Here is a 19,209-nt window from a genome sequence, read left to right on the forward strand (position 1 = left end):
TTCCTAAATTGGGGGGCCCAGAATTGGACACAGCACTCGGGGTGCTGCCCAACCAGTGCTGAGCACAGGGGAAGAGTCACTGTCCTGGTTTGCTGGCTACACCATTCCTGATCCATAGGAGTCCCAGGGGTTGGATGAGGGAAATGGTGGAGAAGCAGTGAAGAAAAAGTGTTGATTTTCAGCCATGAAGGATCTTGATTATCATACCTATTCAGGCTGCATAAGAAGGTGCTAGGGGGGTCAATATCAATTGGACATTAATGGTATCATTCTAGAAACAGGAAAAGAAAACCTTACAGGACAAAACAGTTTTCTTTAGATTGCTTTCAATATAGTATATTCACTTGCAATACACTTCTAAAATCTGTCTAATTAACCACAGAAGAATTGGAAACTTAGATTATTCTCAAGGGCTTTTCTTGTTTGGGTATTTTGAACAAATGTTTATTTGGCCTTTGTAACTGAATTCCTGAACTGAAGAGCTCAAGAAAAAAATGCCTCCGGAGTAGTAAATTTCATCAGCAAGCTCCAAGTGGCTGAGGATCCATCCTCATCAGAGCAGGAATAAACAGAAATGGGCACAGCTTTGTGGCTGCCCCAGCTCTGGGATGGGCCCTGGGCCTGGAGCAGGAGCAGCTCTGGAGGGCCCCAAGGCCGGGGCTGTTGTGCTGGCCTGGGCAGATGGGATGGCAGCAGGGGCTGCAGAGCTCTCAGCAGCTCAGGGAGAGGGGAGCAGGGCACACAGGGAGCCTTCTTTTGCCTTGGCCAAGCACCTTGCCCATGGCTGGGGCTGAGTCCTGTCTGAGCTGCAGCTGCTGCTGTGCCCTTGCCAGGGGCTGAGGCCGTGGGGCCACTGCCCAGAGCCCCCTGCCCTGAGCAGAGCTGTGGGGCCAGAGTCGGCTGGGCTGTGCTGGGGAGAGGCCCTTGGTGCTGCACAGAGCTCAGGGCAGCTGGCACAGCTTGCAGGGAGCTGGGCTGGCCTGAGAGAGCCTGCCAGAGAAAGCAGCAGTGTCCATCTCAGCCTGGCTGAGCGTGCAGGGGCAGGACTCAGCCCAGCCCTTGTGGAGCAGAGCCAGTGCCTGGGGAAGGCATTGGAAACAGGCAAGTGGCTGAGAGAGGAGGCTGCTCTGTGCCCTTGGTGGCATGCACAGAGCAGGGAGGGGCCCAGGACATTTGTCACTGCCAGCCTCTGTCCCCAGCCCTGGCTGCTGAGCCCAGGTTTGCCCTGGGCTGAGTTTGGCTGTGGCCCAGCTCCATCCTCCTGCGGGGCTCAGGGCCTGTTCCTGGCCATGGCCAGCCCTGCCTGGCCTCTCTGCTGGCCCAGAGCCTGGCAGAGCCCGGGGCAGGGCTGTCAGTGCAGCCCACAGGTGCCACAGGCTGTGCAGGAGCTGGCAGAGGCTGCCCAGCAGGGAGGTCATGGGGCACAGAGCCCCAGGGCTGCTGTGGGCACCACAGCTGCACCTCCAGCTCCAGAGGAGATGTGACAGACGGGAGCAGAGACAAATAATTCCTGCTGGATTCTTTAATGTGTTTGTTTATGCAGGTGACTTGCACCCACAGGTAGAGGAGGTGTTTAGTGTCAGATAACACTGGTAGAGTGAAAAGAATAATATTATTTAGCTGAAAAATTATTTCATGCATAATACACCATGAGGAAAAAAAGGCACATATGATCAGAGGGGCATCTGAATTTTTCAGAGGATGAGAGAATCATTGATGTTCTAGTAGTCAAACTTGCTCAAATACTTTCCTCGGGGCTTCTTTTAGATGAGAGGTGACCACTAGAGACCACGAGCAGACAGAGATCTCTGTCCCATCCTGGCCAATTTTGTCTGGAGAACCCTTGCATATAGGGAATTTTTCAGGGACAGTGTAAATTTTGGCCATGGGCGCCTGGTAGGACAGATGATTCTTTTCCATTGGAAGGAAGGCACATGGCTGCAGTGCTTCAACGGCTGTTGAGAAGAAACTCTCGACTCGTGAGGAGCAGTCAAACTTGCCAGGTGGCCTCTGGGAGGACCAGACCAGCCAGATCTGTTCCATGTCCTGTTGGTTCCACGAGGTCCCTCAGTGTCACCTTGCTTCTGCAGTGTCACAATGTCCCCTTGCTTCCATGAGGCTCCACAATGTCGCAATGGCCCCTTGGATCCATGGTACCCTGCAGTGTCACAATGGTCTCCATGGTTCCTTGATGTCCCCACAATGTCACAATGGTCTCTATAGGAAGGAAACAACTGAGCCCCAGTGTTGCAGGGGCAGATGAAGGGCAGTCATCAGATGCACTGGGACAGCCAGACTTGACTGTATTGGCAATTTTGACTGGTAATCATCTCTGAATATATGGAATTTCAGACGTGGAATACCAATTTTGGGCATTAACGCCTGGAGGAGAAAGAGCTCTTTACCATAAGAAGGAAAGAATGGAACACTGGTGTTTCAGATGCAGATGGAAGGCGGCCATCAGAGGCCAAAGGCAGCCTGAATTCTGTCCTGGAAACTTTTGTTGGAAAGTAACCCTCAGATACATAGAATTTTGGAGGTGGAATCCCAATTTTGGCCATTTCTGCATTGATAAGAGGGTTGGTTCTTTTCCATAGGAAGGAAAGCACCGAGCCCCGGTATTTCAAAGGCAGAAAAGGAGAGAGGTGGCTCCTGGGAGGCCAAGCCAGCCAGACCATTTTGTCCTGGCAGCTTTTGCCTGGGAGAAATTATTTGGACATACAGAATTTGCGAGGCAGAATCCCAGTTCTGACCACAAACACCTTGACAAGAATCATCATTCTTTTCCATTTGAAGGTAAGTACTGAGCCCCAGTGTTTCAAAAGCAGGGGAGAGGCAGCCTCCAAGAGGCCAAGGGCAGCCAGACCTGTCTGTCCTGGCAGCTTTCACTTGGAAGCAATCCATGGATGTTCAGAGTTTTGGAGGTGGAATCCCAATTTTGGCCATGGGCACCTGGTCAAGGTGAATGTTTCTTTTCATAGGAAAGAAAAGTGCAAAGCCCAAATATTTTGGAAGAAGATGAGGGGTGAGCACCATAGGCCAAGCCAACGTGACCTGTCTCTCCTGGCACCTTTCATCTGGGGTAATCCTTGGATGCAGGAATTTTTGGAGGTGCAATATCAATTTTGACCATGAGTGCCTGGCATGGAAGGAGAGTTCTTTTCATTAGGAAGGAAAGCACCGAACCCCAGTGTTTCAAAATGCAGATGAGAGCCAGCTGTCAGGAAGCCAAGGCCAGCCAGACTTGTCAGTCATGGCAGCTTTTGTCTTGGAGTTATCCTTGGATATAAGGAATTCTGGAGGTGGAATCCCAAATTTGGCCATGGATGCCTGGATGTCAAAGGTGGAGTTTTTTTCCCCATAAGAAAGAAAAGCACATGGGTCCCAGTGTTTCAAAGGCAGATGAGAAGTGACCCTTGGGTAGCCAAACCAGCCAGATCTTTCTGTCTTGACAGATTTCATCTGGCAACAATCTTTGCATATAAGGAAGTTAGGAGAAGGAATCCAAATTTTGACCATGGCCACTTCAACGAGAAGGACGGTTCTTTTTCACAGGAAGGAAATCACAGAGCCCCAGTACTTGAGGGGCTGATTAGCAACAGCCCTCGACATGCCAAGGTCAGCCAGACCTGTCAGGTGGCCCCAGGAGGCCCAGCCAGACAGACCTGTTTCCGGTTGCCTTGGTTCCACAGGGCTCCAATATGTACCAGTGTTCTCCTTACTTCCATGAGTCCCTCTAGTGTCACAATACTCTTCTTGTTACAATATTCTCCTTGTCACAATGCTTTTCTTGCTTCTGCAGTGTCACCATGGACCCTGGGTTCCATGTGGCCCAGTTGTGTCACATGGTTCCTTGGTTCTACAAGGCCCCATGGTTTCATCACAGACCCTTGGTTCCATGGGACTCCTGAGTTTCACAAGGGTCCCCCTGATTCCATGAGGCACCAGTGTCACTGGGGCCCCTTGGTTCCCTGAGTTTCCACAGTGTCTCAACTTGGACCCACATTGTCACCACTGACCCATGGTTCCATGAGGTTCTGCAGTGTCACCATGGTCACTGTCAGAGGCTGGATGAGATCAATGTCCCAGACACCTCAGGATGAGCTGTCAGTCACACAGTGGGCTGGTGCTGACCCAGGCTCTGATTGCCTGAGCAATCACAAGTCCCACCTGGGGGAAACCCACAAAGGCCCAGAGGGTCAAAACATGGAGCAGGCACTGAGCCCATGGTCTGTACCCTGCCTTCTGCTGGGGTCTGTGTCTCACCCACAATGGAACCCGAGGAGTTGGCAGCCATGTGTGTGTCTTTCTACAGAGCTTCTGTCTTTCTTTCTCTCTCTCTTTCTTTCCTCTCCTAATACTCTTTATATGGAACAATTTTGGGTACCAAAGCAACTGAAGTGTTTAAAGGCTTCTAGGTTAAATGAGGTTAAGATAATGAAGTTCCTGCTATGGTGAGTGCTTTGTGTTGAATTGGATGTTGTATTAAATCCTTTTCAAGAGTTCCTTAATTTTATATACTTTTCCAGTAAAGTTTTTGTGTCATTTTGACTTATTGAGAATTTCTGGCTGGGTTTTCTCCTGTGTACCAAACTTGAGTAAAGGAACCTTTAGTCACCCCCAGCACTTCAGTGTTCTGGTGTGTTACAGTCCCCCAGGCTCACAATGGCCTCTTGTTTCCATGAGCCCCTGCTGTGTCACACTGGCCCTTGGTTCCATGAGCATCTGGAGTGTCACACTGATTTTGGGAATCAGGAATTGACACCAAAAATGTAGAGCGTATGTTTCATTGCCAGCTGGGACACATGGTGGGGATATCTTCTCCAAACCATGTGTACTTGGTCAGACAGGTTCCAGGTATAAATACACATGGATCCCACAAGCCCCCATCTCCCTGCCCACTCTGCCTTCTCTCACTTTGGATTATAATTAGCAGCCACACTTCCTGCTGTCATGTTTGGTGGTCCTTGGGATGAAGGCTGTATATCTTCCTTGGTGATTGCTGTTTGACCTCTGCTTCTGGGAAGGCAAAGTGCAAGTCTGGCTCTTCCTCAGGTTAACCTGCCCCACTGAAAAACACTTGTCTCGTACTGGCTGGTTTTTGGAGCTTCAGGTTTCTGCTTTGCCAGACTTGTGTAACCCCTAGGTGTTGCATTGCTGAGTTTTCGCAATATATCTTATCTTAATGTTTTTTTTCCTGGTAACTTAGCTCCTATGTGGTTTGTTAGATACTCCATATTTCTCCATGTGATCTATTTCCCCTCCACATGCTTAAGCATATTATTGGCTTCTAAAATCCTGAATTTTCACAACCATATATGTTCCCCATCTCACGGATCCTGAGGGAGCAGCAGCAGTGCCTGGATCTGATCCCTGACTCTGGGGCAGGGCTGGACAAATGACCCCTGCAGCAGCAGCAGCAGCAGCAGCAGCAGCAGCAGCAGCAGCAGCACATGGAGCTGACTTTCAGCACAGCCACTGCCACTCTTCCCTCCCCTGTGCAGTGGTGTCACTGCAGCCTGGGGCACCTGGGAGCCCCCAGTGCCAGCAGGGACTCGAGATGGCAGCTCTGGGCTCCTGGAGGTTGTGCAAGGAACAGAGGTGGGGACTCCCTGTCCATATAGAGCTTCCAGATGGAAAAGGCTGCTGTGCCCAGGCAGGTGCAAGGGCAGAAAAAGGAGGGGCTGGAGCCCTTGATCTGTGCCAGTTCCACAGCCCTGGGCAGCAGCGACTGAGCACAGGGGGAACAGAGGGCACAGCAAGAGGGACAAAACCAGTCAAGGTCAGAGACTGGGAAGAGCCAGACCTGGGAATAGCAGGAACAGCTGCTTCATTGCACCCTTGGAGAAAGCTCTTTGCTGGTTCAAAGTGCTGAAAGGGGTGAAGGGTACAGAGGTGACACCAAACAATGCTCTTGTTTTCACAGCCTCCCCTCTCAGTGTCCCAGAAGGAATTGGATGAACTTTTTATTTATTTATTTATGTATTTTTTCTGTCCATATTGTCTTGTTCAGCATGAGCAGCTTAGCACCAAAACCTAAAGGAGCTGAAGCCTTAGGCCACAAGAGGTGACCAAGAGGGGACTTTTGGACCAAAGCAATGCTGCCAACATAGACCTGGCTGAATCCAGTAGATAACATCCTGAAATTTTAGAATCTTTTCTGTTGGAAAAGACCTCTGAGCACATTGTGTCCAGTCATTCACCCAGCACTGTCAAGCCCAGCAGTAAAGCACATCCCTGAAGTTCCAAGGCCTGGACAACAGGCCCTGAGCCAAAGACAACCTCTGGATAAACCTTCCAACCAAAGGTTATCTTTGTATCCACTAATTACCGAAATATGCATGGTCGTTAACACTCTGATAGCTGTATCCACTCATTAGTAAAACATATATTGACCTTTCTGTATTTAGAAACTGGGCAAGGCCATAAAATCTGACATCTGGCCATGCTGAGGGTTTGTGATCAAAGTCAGGTCCCTTGGTTCCTCCTTGAGCCCTGGCCAGGCTGTGGGAGTGACCCAAGAGGAGAATGAAACCAGAATGAGCTACAGTAAATGACACTGATTTCTGAACTTGGTGTCTGTGCTCTGCTGCTGACCCTGCCCACTGGTAAAACAAACTGGTGTGGTCTGGCTAGAACACCACAAAACGTTGCTTTTTAAATGTAAATGTAAGAAATCAGTCCTGTCTGAAATTCCCAGGTAGAGGGAAAACCTTCCCTAGAGTTTGCTGGTCAGAGCACAATGAGAACAATTGGGAAGTCAGCTAAAAGAAGCTGAACCGCTGGGTGTGTTGAAATATGGAAAAATGAAAAGCCCTTGTGTATTTGGGAAGATGAGGATGAATTTTATTAATGGGATCTCAAAAACAGCACCAACAGAGAGAATGATTGCTGTCAAAATGCTCCTACATGGAGTGACAGAAAAGGCTTTTAATATTGAACTTGGATTCGTTTGTGCAAAAGATAGAGTAATATTATAATCAATAATTATATACATATATAATACATATTAAATATATATATATATATGTAAAATAAAAATTTGATATATATACTTTCACATATATATATAATGACATTGCAAAATAATGCTCCAAATACTAATTTGTTAGCTTTGGCTGCTCAGGGATGTAACACTTAGTACTCTACACAAAATTACTGGCCCGCACCCAAACATCACTGGTGAACTCTGTGAGATTATATACAAAGAATGAAGGAGGAAGGGATGAAATTGGCATTTTTTATAGGGTTTGCTGACACTAGGATGTGGAATGCTTTCTTTGTTCCTGTGAAAAAATAAAGTGAGTAAGACTGCTGGGTTTTTCATACACCAGACCACCCACAAGCTGCAGAATTAATTGAACAGGTGATAAAAGAGCAGTTGAAAAAATTGGTGGGAATTTATTGCAATGAAAATCCCATCTCACAGATGTGCTCCATACCCTTAACTATGGAAAAAATGGAAACCGCCAGGTGATGCATTTGACTGCACCAAATTTGGAAATACAGCCATGGTCAGTGAGACTTGGACTGCCTGGGAAATTATTCTGGGTGTGATGGCCCCTGACAGGGACACCCAGAGGCTGCAGAGCTGGACCTTTATGCATTAGAACTAGCTAGGATAAATCAGAAGCAAATGAGAATGATCAATAGCAGAACAGGAATTCAGATTCCTCCAGGACACTTTGGTTTGATAAATGCTCACTCGAGCTTGGCCTTGAAGTGTTCATGTTTTGGGAGGAGTAATCAGTGCAGATTATCAAGGAGAAATTGAAGTAATTCTGTTAAACAGTAGTGAACGATTGGATGATTCAATTCCATGGCAAGGTACCATAATTATTGATATTGCAGTTTTTAAAACAACCATGAAAAAAGGACATTCACCTCAAACCACTGCTGTTCATAGAGATAAAGGGTTTGGATGCACCAGTCCTAATAATGGAGCCAGAGTGTGGGTGCAGAGGCCAAATGGCCCTCCTGAGACAGCTGAGAGAACAGTTCTGGGGAAACACAACACTTTGAATTCTGAAACCTGGGTGAAAAGGATGGGAATATATCCCTGCAGCCAAGTGCTCTGTGCCAGAACAAGTGGATGTTACGGGATATTGTTTTACAGATCCTGTAGAACCAAATCTCCCTGTTTGTCCCAACAGGTCTTTGGAAAATGCTCTGATCCACAGGGCTCCATGAGAAGGCTGATGTGACACTGAGGCACTTCCACACAAATTCCATCCAGAAGTCTGGGTGCCCTCAGGGACTGGGACCAGGCACTTCTCCAGCCGGAGGGGAAAGGACCCACCAAGCCTTGCCATCCACAGACAGCACGGTACAGCTGAACAGAAAAGGGCCTTGGGGACATTATTCTGGAATTAAACAGGTGTGAGCTCTGTGGACAACAGAGATATTGTTCCTAACTCAAATGAGATTGAGGAAAAAGAATGTAGAACTGTGTCTTTAAAAACTGATTATGCCTGTAAAATGTATCTTCATAGTCAGCCAACATCATTCTTTGCCACAAAATCCTCTAGAGTATTACAAAGGATTACTCATGAAAATGTCAAGATCAAAGCAGCCAAAATACTCAGTCTAACAAATTGCTGGATATGTTCTCAACCAGAGGGAAATCAAAGCAGAGCCATGGTTTGTCATGTTTGTCATGGTTTGCTTTTAAAATTAGCCCCAAGATGCATTTGGTGCTGAGTCCTTGAATCTCAGGGCCTGAGAGAAGATTGCACAAACCTTTCCAGGAACCCAAGGCAGAAAAAAACCCAAAGTGTCTCAAAGCATTAATGGGTTCCACTGAGGTCCATCCCCTACAAAGGCTCCTCATGGACTCCTTGGAGGAGAAAACTGGAGGCCATGATTGCCCAAAAACCTCTCAGAAAAGAAAGGAAAAAGAAAAGTACCTTAGAAAGCTGGAGTACCTTGCAGCATTAATGAGCCCCACTGAGTGTTGTTACTAACAAAGCCTCTCAAGAGACTAATTAAAGCAGATAATTGGAGGCCATGATTGCACAAATCTCTCAGAGACTCCAAGGCAAAAGCAAAACCCAAAGTCCTTTGGAAAACCTGCAATCCTGGGAGCATGAAGGAGCCCTCAGGGCCATTCCTGACTGAGGCTCCCCAGGGACTGGTCCCAGCAGATCCCTGAGGCCACTGGGATGTGGGGGGGGGAATGCTGAGGGCAGCACAAGGGGTGACAGTGCCCAGCCTTGCTGGGGCTGTGCCAGGAGGCCCCAGTGGCTCAGGACAAGGTGTCTCCTCCCAGCCCTTGGTGGCACAGACCCTGCTGTGCCCCAGGGCACCAAGACTTGGCTTCTCTTTGTCCCCACCTGTCATCTCTGCCTCCAGTTCTCTGCTCTGATTGTGGCTTGGGGACACTTTCTCACTCCTGTTCTTCCCTGGGAACCATTAAAACTTGAAGAAACTTTGGAGTTTGATTCTCACTTGGAGTTCTTGAGAGGTTTCCCAACAAACCATGGCTCTGTCTTAATTTCCCTCTGGCCTGGTGCACTTCATTAGAAACATTTCCTACAATAGTTATGGAAAAATACTTCAAAGTGCTTCTTAAAAATATCCGTTCCTATTTTATAGGATGGATTTTATAACAATTCTCTTTAAAGCAGAGGTGATTGCAGCATTCTGTGATTGATATTGATCCAGGGTCTCTCCCCAGAAGGTCTGGCCTGCTCAGACAAGCTGTGCCTTGTGGTCTGACCCAGTGTGGACAATCTTGCTCCACATTCCCAACCCCATCCTGTCTGCCCTCACTCACCTGGGACCTGCTTCTATTGGATAGTTGGCTGCCCTCAGGGAAAGATGAATTTTTCCTTGTAGTTATTTTTGAATCAATCTAAAACTCCTAATTTTCCCTATGGAAAACAGACACACTCCTCAGGTGTGTGCCAGCCCAACGTGCCACCAAGGACGTTCAGCACTGGTGACAGGGGCCTCAGGGGTGGTGCCTGGAGCTGGCACCATCTTTCCTTTCTGCCTCTACTCCCGTCATGCCCCGCGGCCCCATAGAGCCCCATTGGAGCCAGGACTACAATACCCGTCATGCCCTGCAGCAAAATAGAGCCCTATTGGAGCTGGGACTACAATACCCGTCATGCCCCGCGCTCCACTGAACCCCGGTATTCCCCCCCTCATGTGTCAAATAGATTTCCTCCAGAACCTCCAGGATCCCCAAGTGTCCTCTCAGTGCCCATGTGGGAACCTCCCAAAAAGGTCCCAAAATTCTCCCATGAACGCTCCCAAGCCTGCAGGTCATCGTTACAGCCGCTTCTGGGAATTCATCTCCTGCCATCTCCTGCGAGCTCAGAGCACCTCATAACCCAGTCAGTCACCTAAAATTCCTGCCGTGCCCCGCACCCTAAAGAGCCCGGTTAGAGCCACCCAAGATCCCTCCAAGCTCTCACGAACCGTACCCGTTCCCCTCTGAGGACCTCAAGTCGCCGTTCAGAGGCAAAAGTGTCTCCGCAGTGCCCTCCTGGACCCCAAGCTCTCCACAAGATCTACTTCCGGGACTACAGCTCCCATCATGCTCCGCGGTTTCGGTAAAATGCCATTCCAGGTAAGACTTCATCTCCCATCATGCCCCGTGCCTCCCAGGGAGTCATTGCAGCAGTGCCTACAGCTCCCATGATGCTCCGCAGCCCCATTAAACTGTACTATACCCGTGTTTACAACTCCCATCATCCCCCGCTCCCCAGAGAGCCCCGTCAGAGCCCTCCCAGTGCCCGCCCGGACCCCGAAGGGCCCCAGATTCTCCTCCGTGATTTCCAAGTGCCCTCCTGGACCCCCAGGTGCCGCTCTGAGGTCTGCTGATTTTTTTAAGGGAAACAAACTATTGCAGGAAGGATGGAGACACTTCAAGAAAGAAATCTTGAGGGAGCAGAAACAGCCTGTCCCATGTGCCAAAAGTCAGTTAGCAATGAAAATAACTGGTCTGGCTGGGCATGGAGCTTTTTCCAGGAACTCAGGGACAAAAGAGGCTGCATCATCTTTGGAACAGAAGGGCAGGCAACTCAGGAAGTGTTTATTGATGTAGTTAGGTCATCCAGAAAAATAAGAGGTGAAACTTCAATGAGGATATAGCCTGGTCGTGTCTGTGAAGGATAAAAAAACTTATTTTATAAACACATTAGCAGGAAAAGCAGGGACAAGGAGAACCTCCATTCCTTATTGTGGGAAGATATGGTTGCCAAAGATGAAGAAAAGTCTGAGGAATTTAACCCCTTCTTTGCCTCAGTTTTCAAGTATAAGACATCTTGTCCTCAGGACAAGTGATCTCCTGAGCTGGTAGATGGGGAAGGGGAGCAGAACAGACTCCCTGAAATCCAGGAGGAAGCAGCTGGGGACCTGCTGAGCCATTCAGATGCTCACAGGTGTCTCTGGGACCAGATGGAATCCATCCTAGGGTGATGAGAGAGCTGGTAGATGAGCTCTCCCCATCATTTATCATCAGTCCAGGTTCACCAGGGAGGTCCCAGAGGACTGGAGGTGCCAATGTGAGCCCATCCCCAAGAAGGGCTGGAAGGAGGATCTGGGGAACTCCAGGCCTGTCAGCCTGACCTCAGTGCCCAGCAAGGTGATGGAACAGATCACCCTGAGTGCCATCACAGGGCACCTACAGGATGGCTGAGGGATCAGAGGCAGCCAGTGTGGATTTCAGTATCTGCATTGATGATCTGGATGAGGGCATTGAGTGCACCATCAGCAAATGTGCAGATGACTGCAAGTTTGGTGAGAGTGTTGATCTGCAGGAGGGTATGAGGGCTCTGCACAGGGACCTGGACAGGCTGATCCAGGGCCCAAATCCAACAAGGTGAGGTTTAGCAAGACCAAGTGCTGGGTCCTGCACTTAGCCCACAGCAATCCCTGCAGTGCTCCAGGCTGGGGACAGAGTGGCTGGACAGCAGCCAGGTGGAAAGGGACCTGAAGGCACTGATGGACAGCAGGCTGGACATGAGCCAGCAATGTGCCCAGGTGGCCAAGAAAGCCAATGGCACCTGGCCTGGATCAGGAATGGTGAGGCCAGCAGGAGCAGGACAGTGATTCTTCCCCTGTGCTTGGCACAGGTTTGGAAGCACCTCGAGTGCTGTGTCCAGACCTGAGTTCTCAAATTAAGGAATGACACTGAGGGGCTGGAGCATGTGCAGAGAAGAGCAACAAGGCTGGTGAGGGGTCAGGAACACAAGCCCTGTGAGGAGCGGCTGAGAGTTCTGGGAATGTTTATCCTGGAGAAGAGAAGGCTCAGAGGAGACAAAGGGGTGTCAGGGCACAGGTTGGACTTGATGATCTCCAAGGTCTTTTCCAGCCTGGCTGATTCTGTGATTAGCTGAAACCACCCCTGGAGCAGTTGCAGGATGAGCCCTGGGCCTCCTCTTCAGAAGGTCCAGCAGCCCAGGTCCCTCATCTTCTCCACACAGCCCCAAAGCCCATCCTGTCAGTCCTGCAGAGCCTCTCCAGCCCCTCCTCACTGCCCACAACAGGGAGCCCCACACTCAGACACAGCAGCTCAGATGTGCCCCCCTGGCCTGTGGTGCCTGTGGCAAGGGAGCAGCACGAGGCACTGCAGGACCCTGCAGAAAATTCCTGAAGCACTTGTAGGATGATCCTGCTTCCCAAAGGGACGTTCCAATGGTGCCAACTCAGGAACTGAAATTTCCACTGGGGCCCTGAACAACAGCAAGCCTTTGCTTTGGGAGTGGGGCCAGAGAGGACAGGGAAAACAGGGATGGGCTGTATACAGGGGAGGGGACAGGGATGGGCAGAAAGATGAATGTTTTACTGGGAAGAGTAAAGAAAGCAAAGATGAAGCCAAGGAAATGCTCAGTGTAGTTTGGGGGTGGCTGCCAGGCATCCCTGGCTCTGAGCAACAGTGTCTGCAGTGGGACAGGAAACTCACAGCTCATGGGAACAAATTTTCTGGCTGACTTCAGAGGTCACGACAAACCTGAGTGGTTTCCCTGGTGTCCCCCAGCCCTTGTTGGCCCCAGGGGCTGATGGCATTTGTGCTCACTCGGCTCCATCTCCCCACAGCAGCACCATGGGGGTGCTGACGCCTGCTCTGTGCAATGCAAACAGGGGCTCCTGAGCCATCCTGCAAGGATGTGGCACCTGTGTGAGCTGGGGGAGAGGCCAGGGCTGCAGAGGGGGGATGTTGCTGGCAGGTGCATGAGGACGCTCTGGGACACTGCCCTGGGCTGTCCAGCAGTGGGGATGGATCAGCCCCTGCTCTGCTGCTCCTTCTCAGGGTCTCCCCCTTGAAGGGACCTTGCAGAGCACCAGCCATGCTGTTTGCCCCCAGCCTGCCCATGGCCAGCCTGGGGCTGCTCACAGGGGTTTTCTCTGCTCAGTATTGGCCTGGCCAAGTGTTGTGGAGAGAGCCTGGCCAAGGAGCCTGGAGCCCCCAGGCCCTGCCCAGAGGTGTCAGTGCTGCCCCAGCAGTGCCCATGGCCTGTTCCTGCTGCAGCCCCAGCACTGCCACCCCCAGGGTTGTGCCTGGCCCTGAGAGCACTCAGGCCCTGCAGCAACACGAGGGGCAGGAGGGCAGCAGGGCAGTGGCATGGGAGCAGCACTGGCAACACCAAGTGCTGCTGCTGCTGCTGGGCACAGCTGCTGTGCCAGCACTGATCTGCCCCAGCTCTGCACACAGACATTGCCGCTGGAGCTCCAGAGAAGGAAACAAAAGGGGATGTCTGAAGAAAAATTGGCTGGGAGAGAAATCCTTTAGTTCATTTAAAGCCCCTGAGAGGCCAACCCCACATTGCCACAGTCTGTGGCCACAGGGAAGGTGGAGTGAAACCAAATGAGAAATGGCACAAAGAGTGACATTTCTTTGTGAACAATATTAATAAAATGTAAAGCAAGATAAAAGAACCTCCAAAATGAAACCAACAAGAAAAATCAAAGATGGCTTTTATTACAAGTGATGTGTAGAAATTGGCCAGCAGTTTAATGTTCCTGAAAGCAGCCAGTCATAAGTGTCCACACTGCCGCTTTGATCTCCTGATTCCTCAGGCTGTAGATGAGGGGGTTCAGCACTGGAGGCACCACCGAGTACAGAAGTGACAGCGACAGATCCAGGGATGGGGAAGAGAAAGAGAGGGGCTTCAGGTTGGCAAAAAATGAGGTGCTAAGGAACAGGGAGAGCACAGCCAGGTGAGGGAGGCAGGTGGAAAAGGCTTTGTGCCGTCCCTGCTCAGAGGGGATCCTCAGCACAGCCCTGAAGATCTGCACATAGGAGAAAACAATGAACACAAAACAGGCAAAAGCTAAACAAACACTACCAGCAATGAGCCCAAGTTCCCTGAGATAGAATTTGGAGCAGGAGAGCTTGAGGATCTGTGGAATTTCACAGAAGAACTGGCCCAGGGCATTGCCCTTGCACAGGGGCACGGAAAATGTATTGGCTGTGTGCAGCAGTGAATAGAGAAAGCCACTGGCCCAGGCAGCTGCTGCCATGTGGGCACAAGCTCTGCTGCCCAGGATGGTCCTGTAGTGCAGGGGTTTGCAGATGGACACGTAGCGGTCGTAGCACATGATGGTCAGGAGGAAATACTCTGCTGACATAAAGAAAAGCAAACAGAAAAACTGAGCAGCACATCCTGTGTAAGAGATGTTCCTGGTGTCCCAGAGGGAATTGTGCATGGCTTTGGGCACAGTGGTGCAGATGCAGCCCAGGTCAGTGAGGGCCAGGTTGAGCAGGAAGAAGAACATGGGGGTGTGCAGGTGGTGGCTGCAGGCTACGGCACTGATGATGAGGCCGTTGGCCAGGAGGGCAGCCAGGGAGATGCCCAGGAAGAGGCAGAAGTGCAGGAGCTGCAGCTGCCTCGTGTCTGCCAATGGCAGCAGGAGGAAGTGGCTGATGGAGCTGCTGTTGGATATTTGCAGTGTCTTGCCATAATGATCTGTAAGAAAAACAATAATTGAATGGTTTGGAAAGGACTTTAAATATCGCAGACCAGCTTGGGACCTTTTTCTCCCCACTGTCTGCCCAAGGCTCTGCTGCCTGGAGCTGTCCCTGCCAGCAGCTGCTTCCCTGTACCCAGGGCTGGGCCCTGTTGGTGCTGCCAGAGCACAGTCCAGTCCTGGGGGCTCAGCTCTGCCCTGCAGACCCCTCCCAGCACAGGGCACTGCCCAGGGTCATCTCTGCCCTTGCAGGCTCTATTGACAATATCACAGCAGCCCTGAGGTGGCTGGAAAAGACACACTGATGCTGCCTATAAGGGACCCTGTGATGATATCTCTCACTGACTACTTCATTGATATTTGAGAGAATTTTTAAAAATTTTTCTCATTCGGAACTGAGAGATGAATATCAGTGTGCAATTTCCCATCCAGGCAACTGAGAGCAGTAGATTAAATAGCAGGATTTTCCCTTTTATGCAGCCCCTGATTTTCTGTGCTCCCTGTATATTCTACTTTAAAATATTCTGCAGTAAATGACATGCTGGGAGCAGTCTTGAACAATGCAGCATCCTCACCACACAAGGAGAACACTTGCAAGCAATACAAGCTCTTTCCTTCCACCCAGACTTTGTCCCGCAGTGCTGGGGCAGCTCCCAGGGCTGGCTGAGAGCCGTCCCTGGCAGGCAGCAGAGTCCCTGCCCCAGCACAGCATCCTGGGCTGCAGGACCCTGCTCTGCACGACAGCCCTGGGCATTCCTGGCTGCTCTACACAAGAAACAATCAGAGAATGTACTCACAGAGTCTGCAGGCATTGGGATGTTCCAGCGTTAGGACATCAATCCAGGAGCTGCTGCTACCTTGTCCTGCAGCCAGAGGCTTCCTGTGTCAAGGGCTGGGAGTGATTCTGCCCCAGTCACTTCTGAGCATCTTCCCAGAAATGGCTGATTGAAGCTCTCTGTGCCTCTGTGATGTGCCCGGGGTGTCTGCAGGCAGAGTCCCAGCTCTGCTGGGCTGGGAAAAGAGCTGCTCAGCAAGAGAAATGTGGTTTTGAAGCTCTTCTTGTTTGCTCAGGTGACCCTCTGCACCAGGAGCCCAGCCCAGCTGAGCAGCACAGACACAGCACAAAGAATGTAATGACCCTCTTGGGGGGTTCTGCTGAGGCCATGAATATCAGTCCCTGAGAGGGAGGTGTAGAAAGCTCTCCAGAATTCCAAGTCAGATTAAAACTCTGAAGTTGCTTGAAGTTTTAATGGATCCCACTGAGGAACAGAAGTGTGAAAGTGTCCCCATGTTCTAGTCAGAGGAGGAAATTGTAGGCAGAGATGACAGGTGGGCACAAATAGAAGCCAGGTCTTGGTGCCCTGGGGCACAGCAGGGTCTGTGCCACCAAGGGCTGGGAGGAGACACCTTGTCCTGAGCCACTGGGGCCTCCTGGCACAGCCCCAGCAAGGCTGGGCACTGTCACCCCTTGTGCTGCCCTCAGCATCCCCCTACATCCCAGTGGCCTCAGGGATCTGCTGGGACCAGTCCCTGGGGAGCCTCAGTCAGGAATGGCCCTGGGGACTCCTTCATGCTTCCAAGGACTGCAGGTTTTTCAAAGGACTTTGGGTTTTGCTTTTGCCTTGGAGTATCTGAGAGATTTGTGCAATCATGGCCTCCAATTATCTGCTTTAATTAGTCCCTTGTGGGCTTTTGTCAGTAACAACACTCAATGGGGCTCATTGCTGCTGCAAGGCACTCAGGGTTAATTTAAGTTCTACTTTTTGACATTGAGTCTCTGAGAGGTTTTTGAGCAGTGATGGTCTCCAATTATCTGCTTAATTAGTCCCTTGAGAGCCTTTGTCAGTAATGATACTCAGTGGGGCTCAGTAATGTTTCAAGGTACTCAGGTTTTTTTAGGTACTTGGAGTTTCCCATTTGACACCAACTCTTTAAGTAGTTTATGCAGTCATGGCCACAATTATCTGATTTAACGAGTCCCTTGAGAGCTTTGTATTGACACTCACTGGGGCTCATTAATACTTTGAGATACTCAAGGTTTTAAAGGTACTTAGAATATTACTTTCCTGTCTGACTCTCTGAGAGGTTTTTGGGCAATCCTGGACTCCAGTTCTCTCCTCCAAGGAGTTCATGAGGAGCCTGTGATGGGGATGGACATCAGTGGGTCCCATTAATGCTATGAGACACTTTGAGATTTTATTCTGACTTTGACTCCTGGAAAGGTTTGTGCAATCTCCTCTCAGGCCCTGAGGTTCAAGGACTCAGCACCAAATGCACCACGGGGTTCACTGGGATCAAGCAAGTCCTGACAAACCGTGGCTCTGCCTTGAATTCCCTCTGGTCTGGTGCAGTTCATTAGGAAGGTTTCCTAATAGAGTTAAGGAGAAATATTTCAAAGAGCTTCTAAGAAATGCACATTCCTATTTTAATGGATCTCTTTTATTTCTGTTCACTTTAGAGCAGAGGTGATTGCAGCATTCTGTGATTGATGTTCATCCAGGGTCTCTCCTCAGGAGGCCTGGTCGGATCAGAGAAGGTGTGCCTTGAGATCTGACCCAGTTTGGACCACCTTCCTGCACATTCCCCAACCTCCTCCTGATTGTTCACACTCATCTGGGGCCTGCTTTGTTTGGAGAACATGCTGCACACAGCCAAAAAGAAGTTTTCCCCCTTTTTTTTACTCTTTTTTTAAAGCAATCTAAAACTCTTGAATTTCCTTATTCAAAAAAGACACTTTCAATTAGTGTGGCAGCCAAAGCTGGAGGAGGTTCCCCTTCCCAAGGCAGAACCATGAAAGGAATTTGTTAGACCTTTGGGCTCCTTGATTCCACAAGGCCTTTTTTTATCACCATGGACTCTTGGTTCTGTGAGGCTCTGTATTGTCACAATGGATATTTGCTTCCATGGGGTTGCACAGTGTCACAATGCTCTTTTTGGTTCCATGAGGTTCTGTGCTGTCACAATGGAGATTTGTGTCCATGGGGCTCCACAGTTTCACAATGATATTTTTGCTTCCATGAGACCTTGATTTGTCACATTGACTTTTGGTTCCTTGAGATTCTGTACTCTCAACAATGGTCTTAGTGTCACAACAAACCCTTGGTTCCATGAGATTCTTGAGTGTCAAAATGAAATCCTTGGTTCCATGTGACCCCACAGTGTCACCATGGTCTCCTTGGTTCCACAAGGCCATTCAGTGTCACAATGGCCCATAGGCTTCATGAGGCCCTACAATGTCACAGTGAACCTTTGGTTCCATGAGTTCCCCCCAATGTCACAAGAGTCTTCTTGGATTCACAGTGTCAAAATGGTTCCTTGGCTTCACACAGCCCCGCTCTGTCACAATGAACTCTTGGTTCCATTAAACCCTACAGTGTCACAGGGATTTCCTTGGTTCCATGAGGTTCTGTAGTGTCACAATGGACGTTTGGTTCCATGTTACCCACGGGGTCACAGTGGTCTCCTTTTTCCTGTGGCACCCAGCAGAATACCTCACTGGCAGGGCCGAATGCCTGGGAAGAAAGAGGAGAAGCAGACATTTGGAGTCATGGTTTTAGTCTTCCCATGTCACAGTGATGTGGGGTGGGGCCCTGCTGTCCTGGAGATGGCTGAACATCGGCCTGCCCATGGAAGGGAGAAGAGACAACAACCTCTGTCCATGGAATTGCAACAGCAGAGAGGTCAGGCTTGAGAGGAATGTTGCATTTGTCTTTTCAAACAAGCTTTAGATCTGTAGATAGAGTTAGCACTAAGAGATAAAAGAAACAATGGGAGGCATTCCACTGATTGATGAATGGGAAAAAATAATTGTCTGCAAAAAACCTGTAGGTTTGCTGGTAAAAGAAATTGGATATAAGAAGATGAAAGAAGCAATGGTGGGGGGCAGGGAGCGGGGGATGAAAACTATGAATTCTGTAAGAATTAAAAATTAAAAGGAAGGGTTATACATTAGAGAGGAATCTCAGGCGTCAGGTGTTCCAGGAAGTCTGGGCTTCTCAAGTACCTCAGCCATTGGGGAAAGAGAGAGGAAAATGCAGCCAGGAAAGTAGGATAAAAAGGAGGCTGCGTCCTCCAAAAATTTGAGACATCCCAGGGGAATGCCCCATGGCCTCTCCCTTTATTCAAATAAAGCAAAAAGGACTTCTCTGTCTCCTTTATGGACATCAACCTCTGGTGTTTGGGGATTCATTTTCCTTACAGGCTGAAGGCTTGGCTTAAAAGACTGTCACCAGCACAGGAAACATCATCTGAGAGGAAAGATGTGTGCTAATGTCTTTACAAATCATTTGA

At 49.7% G+C, this 19,209-nt stretch overlaps 1 protein-coding gene across 1 annotated transcript; it reads right to left on the minus strand.

Moving 5' to 3' along the window:
• Positions 1-13,962: 13,962 nt before the first annotated feature.
• On the minus strand, positions 13,963-18,931 carry LOC306815097 (olfactory receptor 14A16-like; the record flags this gene model as incomplete). The annotated part of the gene is made up of 3 exons (XM_079331725.1): positions 13,963-14,846; positions 18,362-18,431; positions 18,923-18,931. The coding sequence occupies 3 exons, from the start codon at positions 18,929-18,931 to the stop codon at positions 13,963-13,965; spliced, it is 963 nt and encodes a 320-aa protein (XP_079187851.1).
• Between the last annotated feature and the right edge of the window lie 278 nt (positions 18,932-19,209).

The sequence above is a fragment of the Erithacus rubecula genome, assembly GCF_903797595.1.
Source record: "Erithacus rubecula genome assembly, contig: SUPER_Z_unloc_8, whole genome shotgun sequence".
In the NCBI taxonomy this organism is placed as follows: domain Eukaryota; kingdom Metazoa; phylum Chordata; class Aves; order Passeriformes; family Muscicapidae; genus Erithacus; species Erithacus rubecula.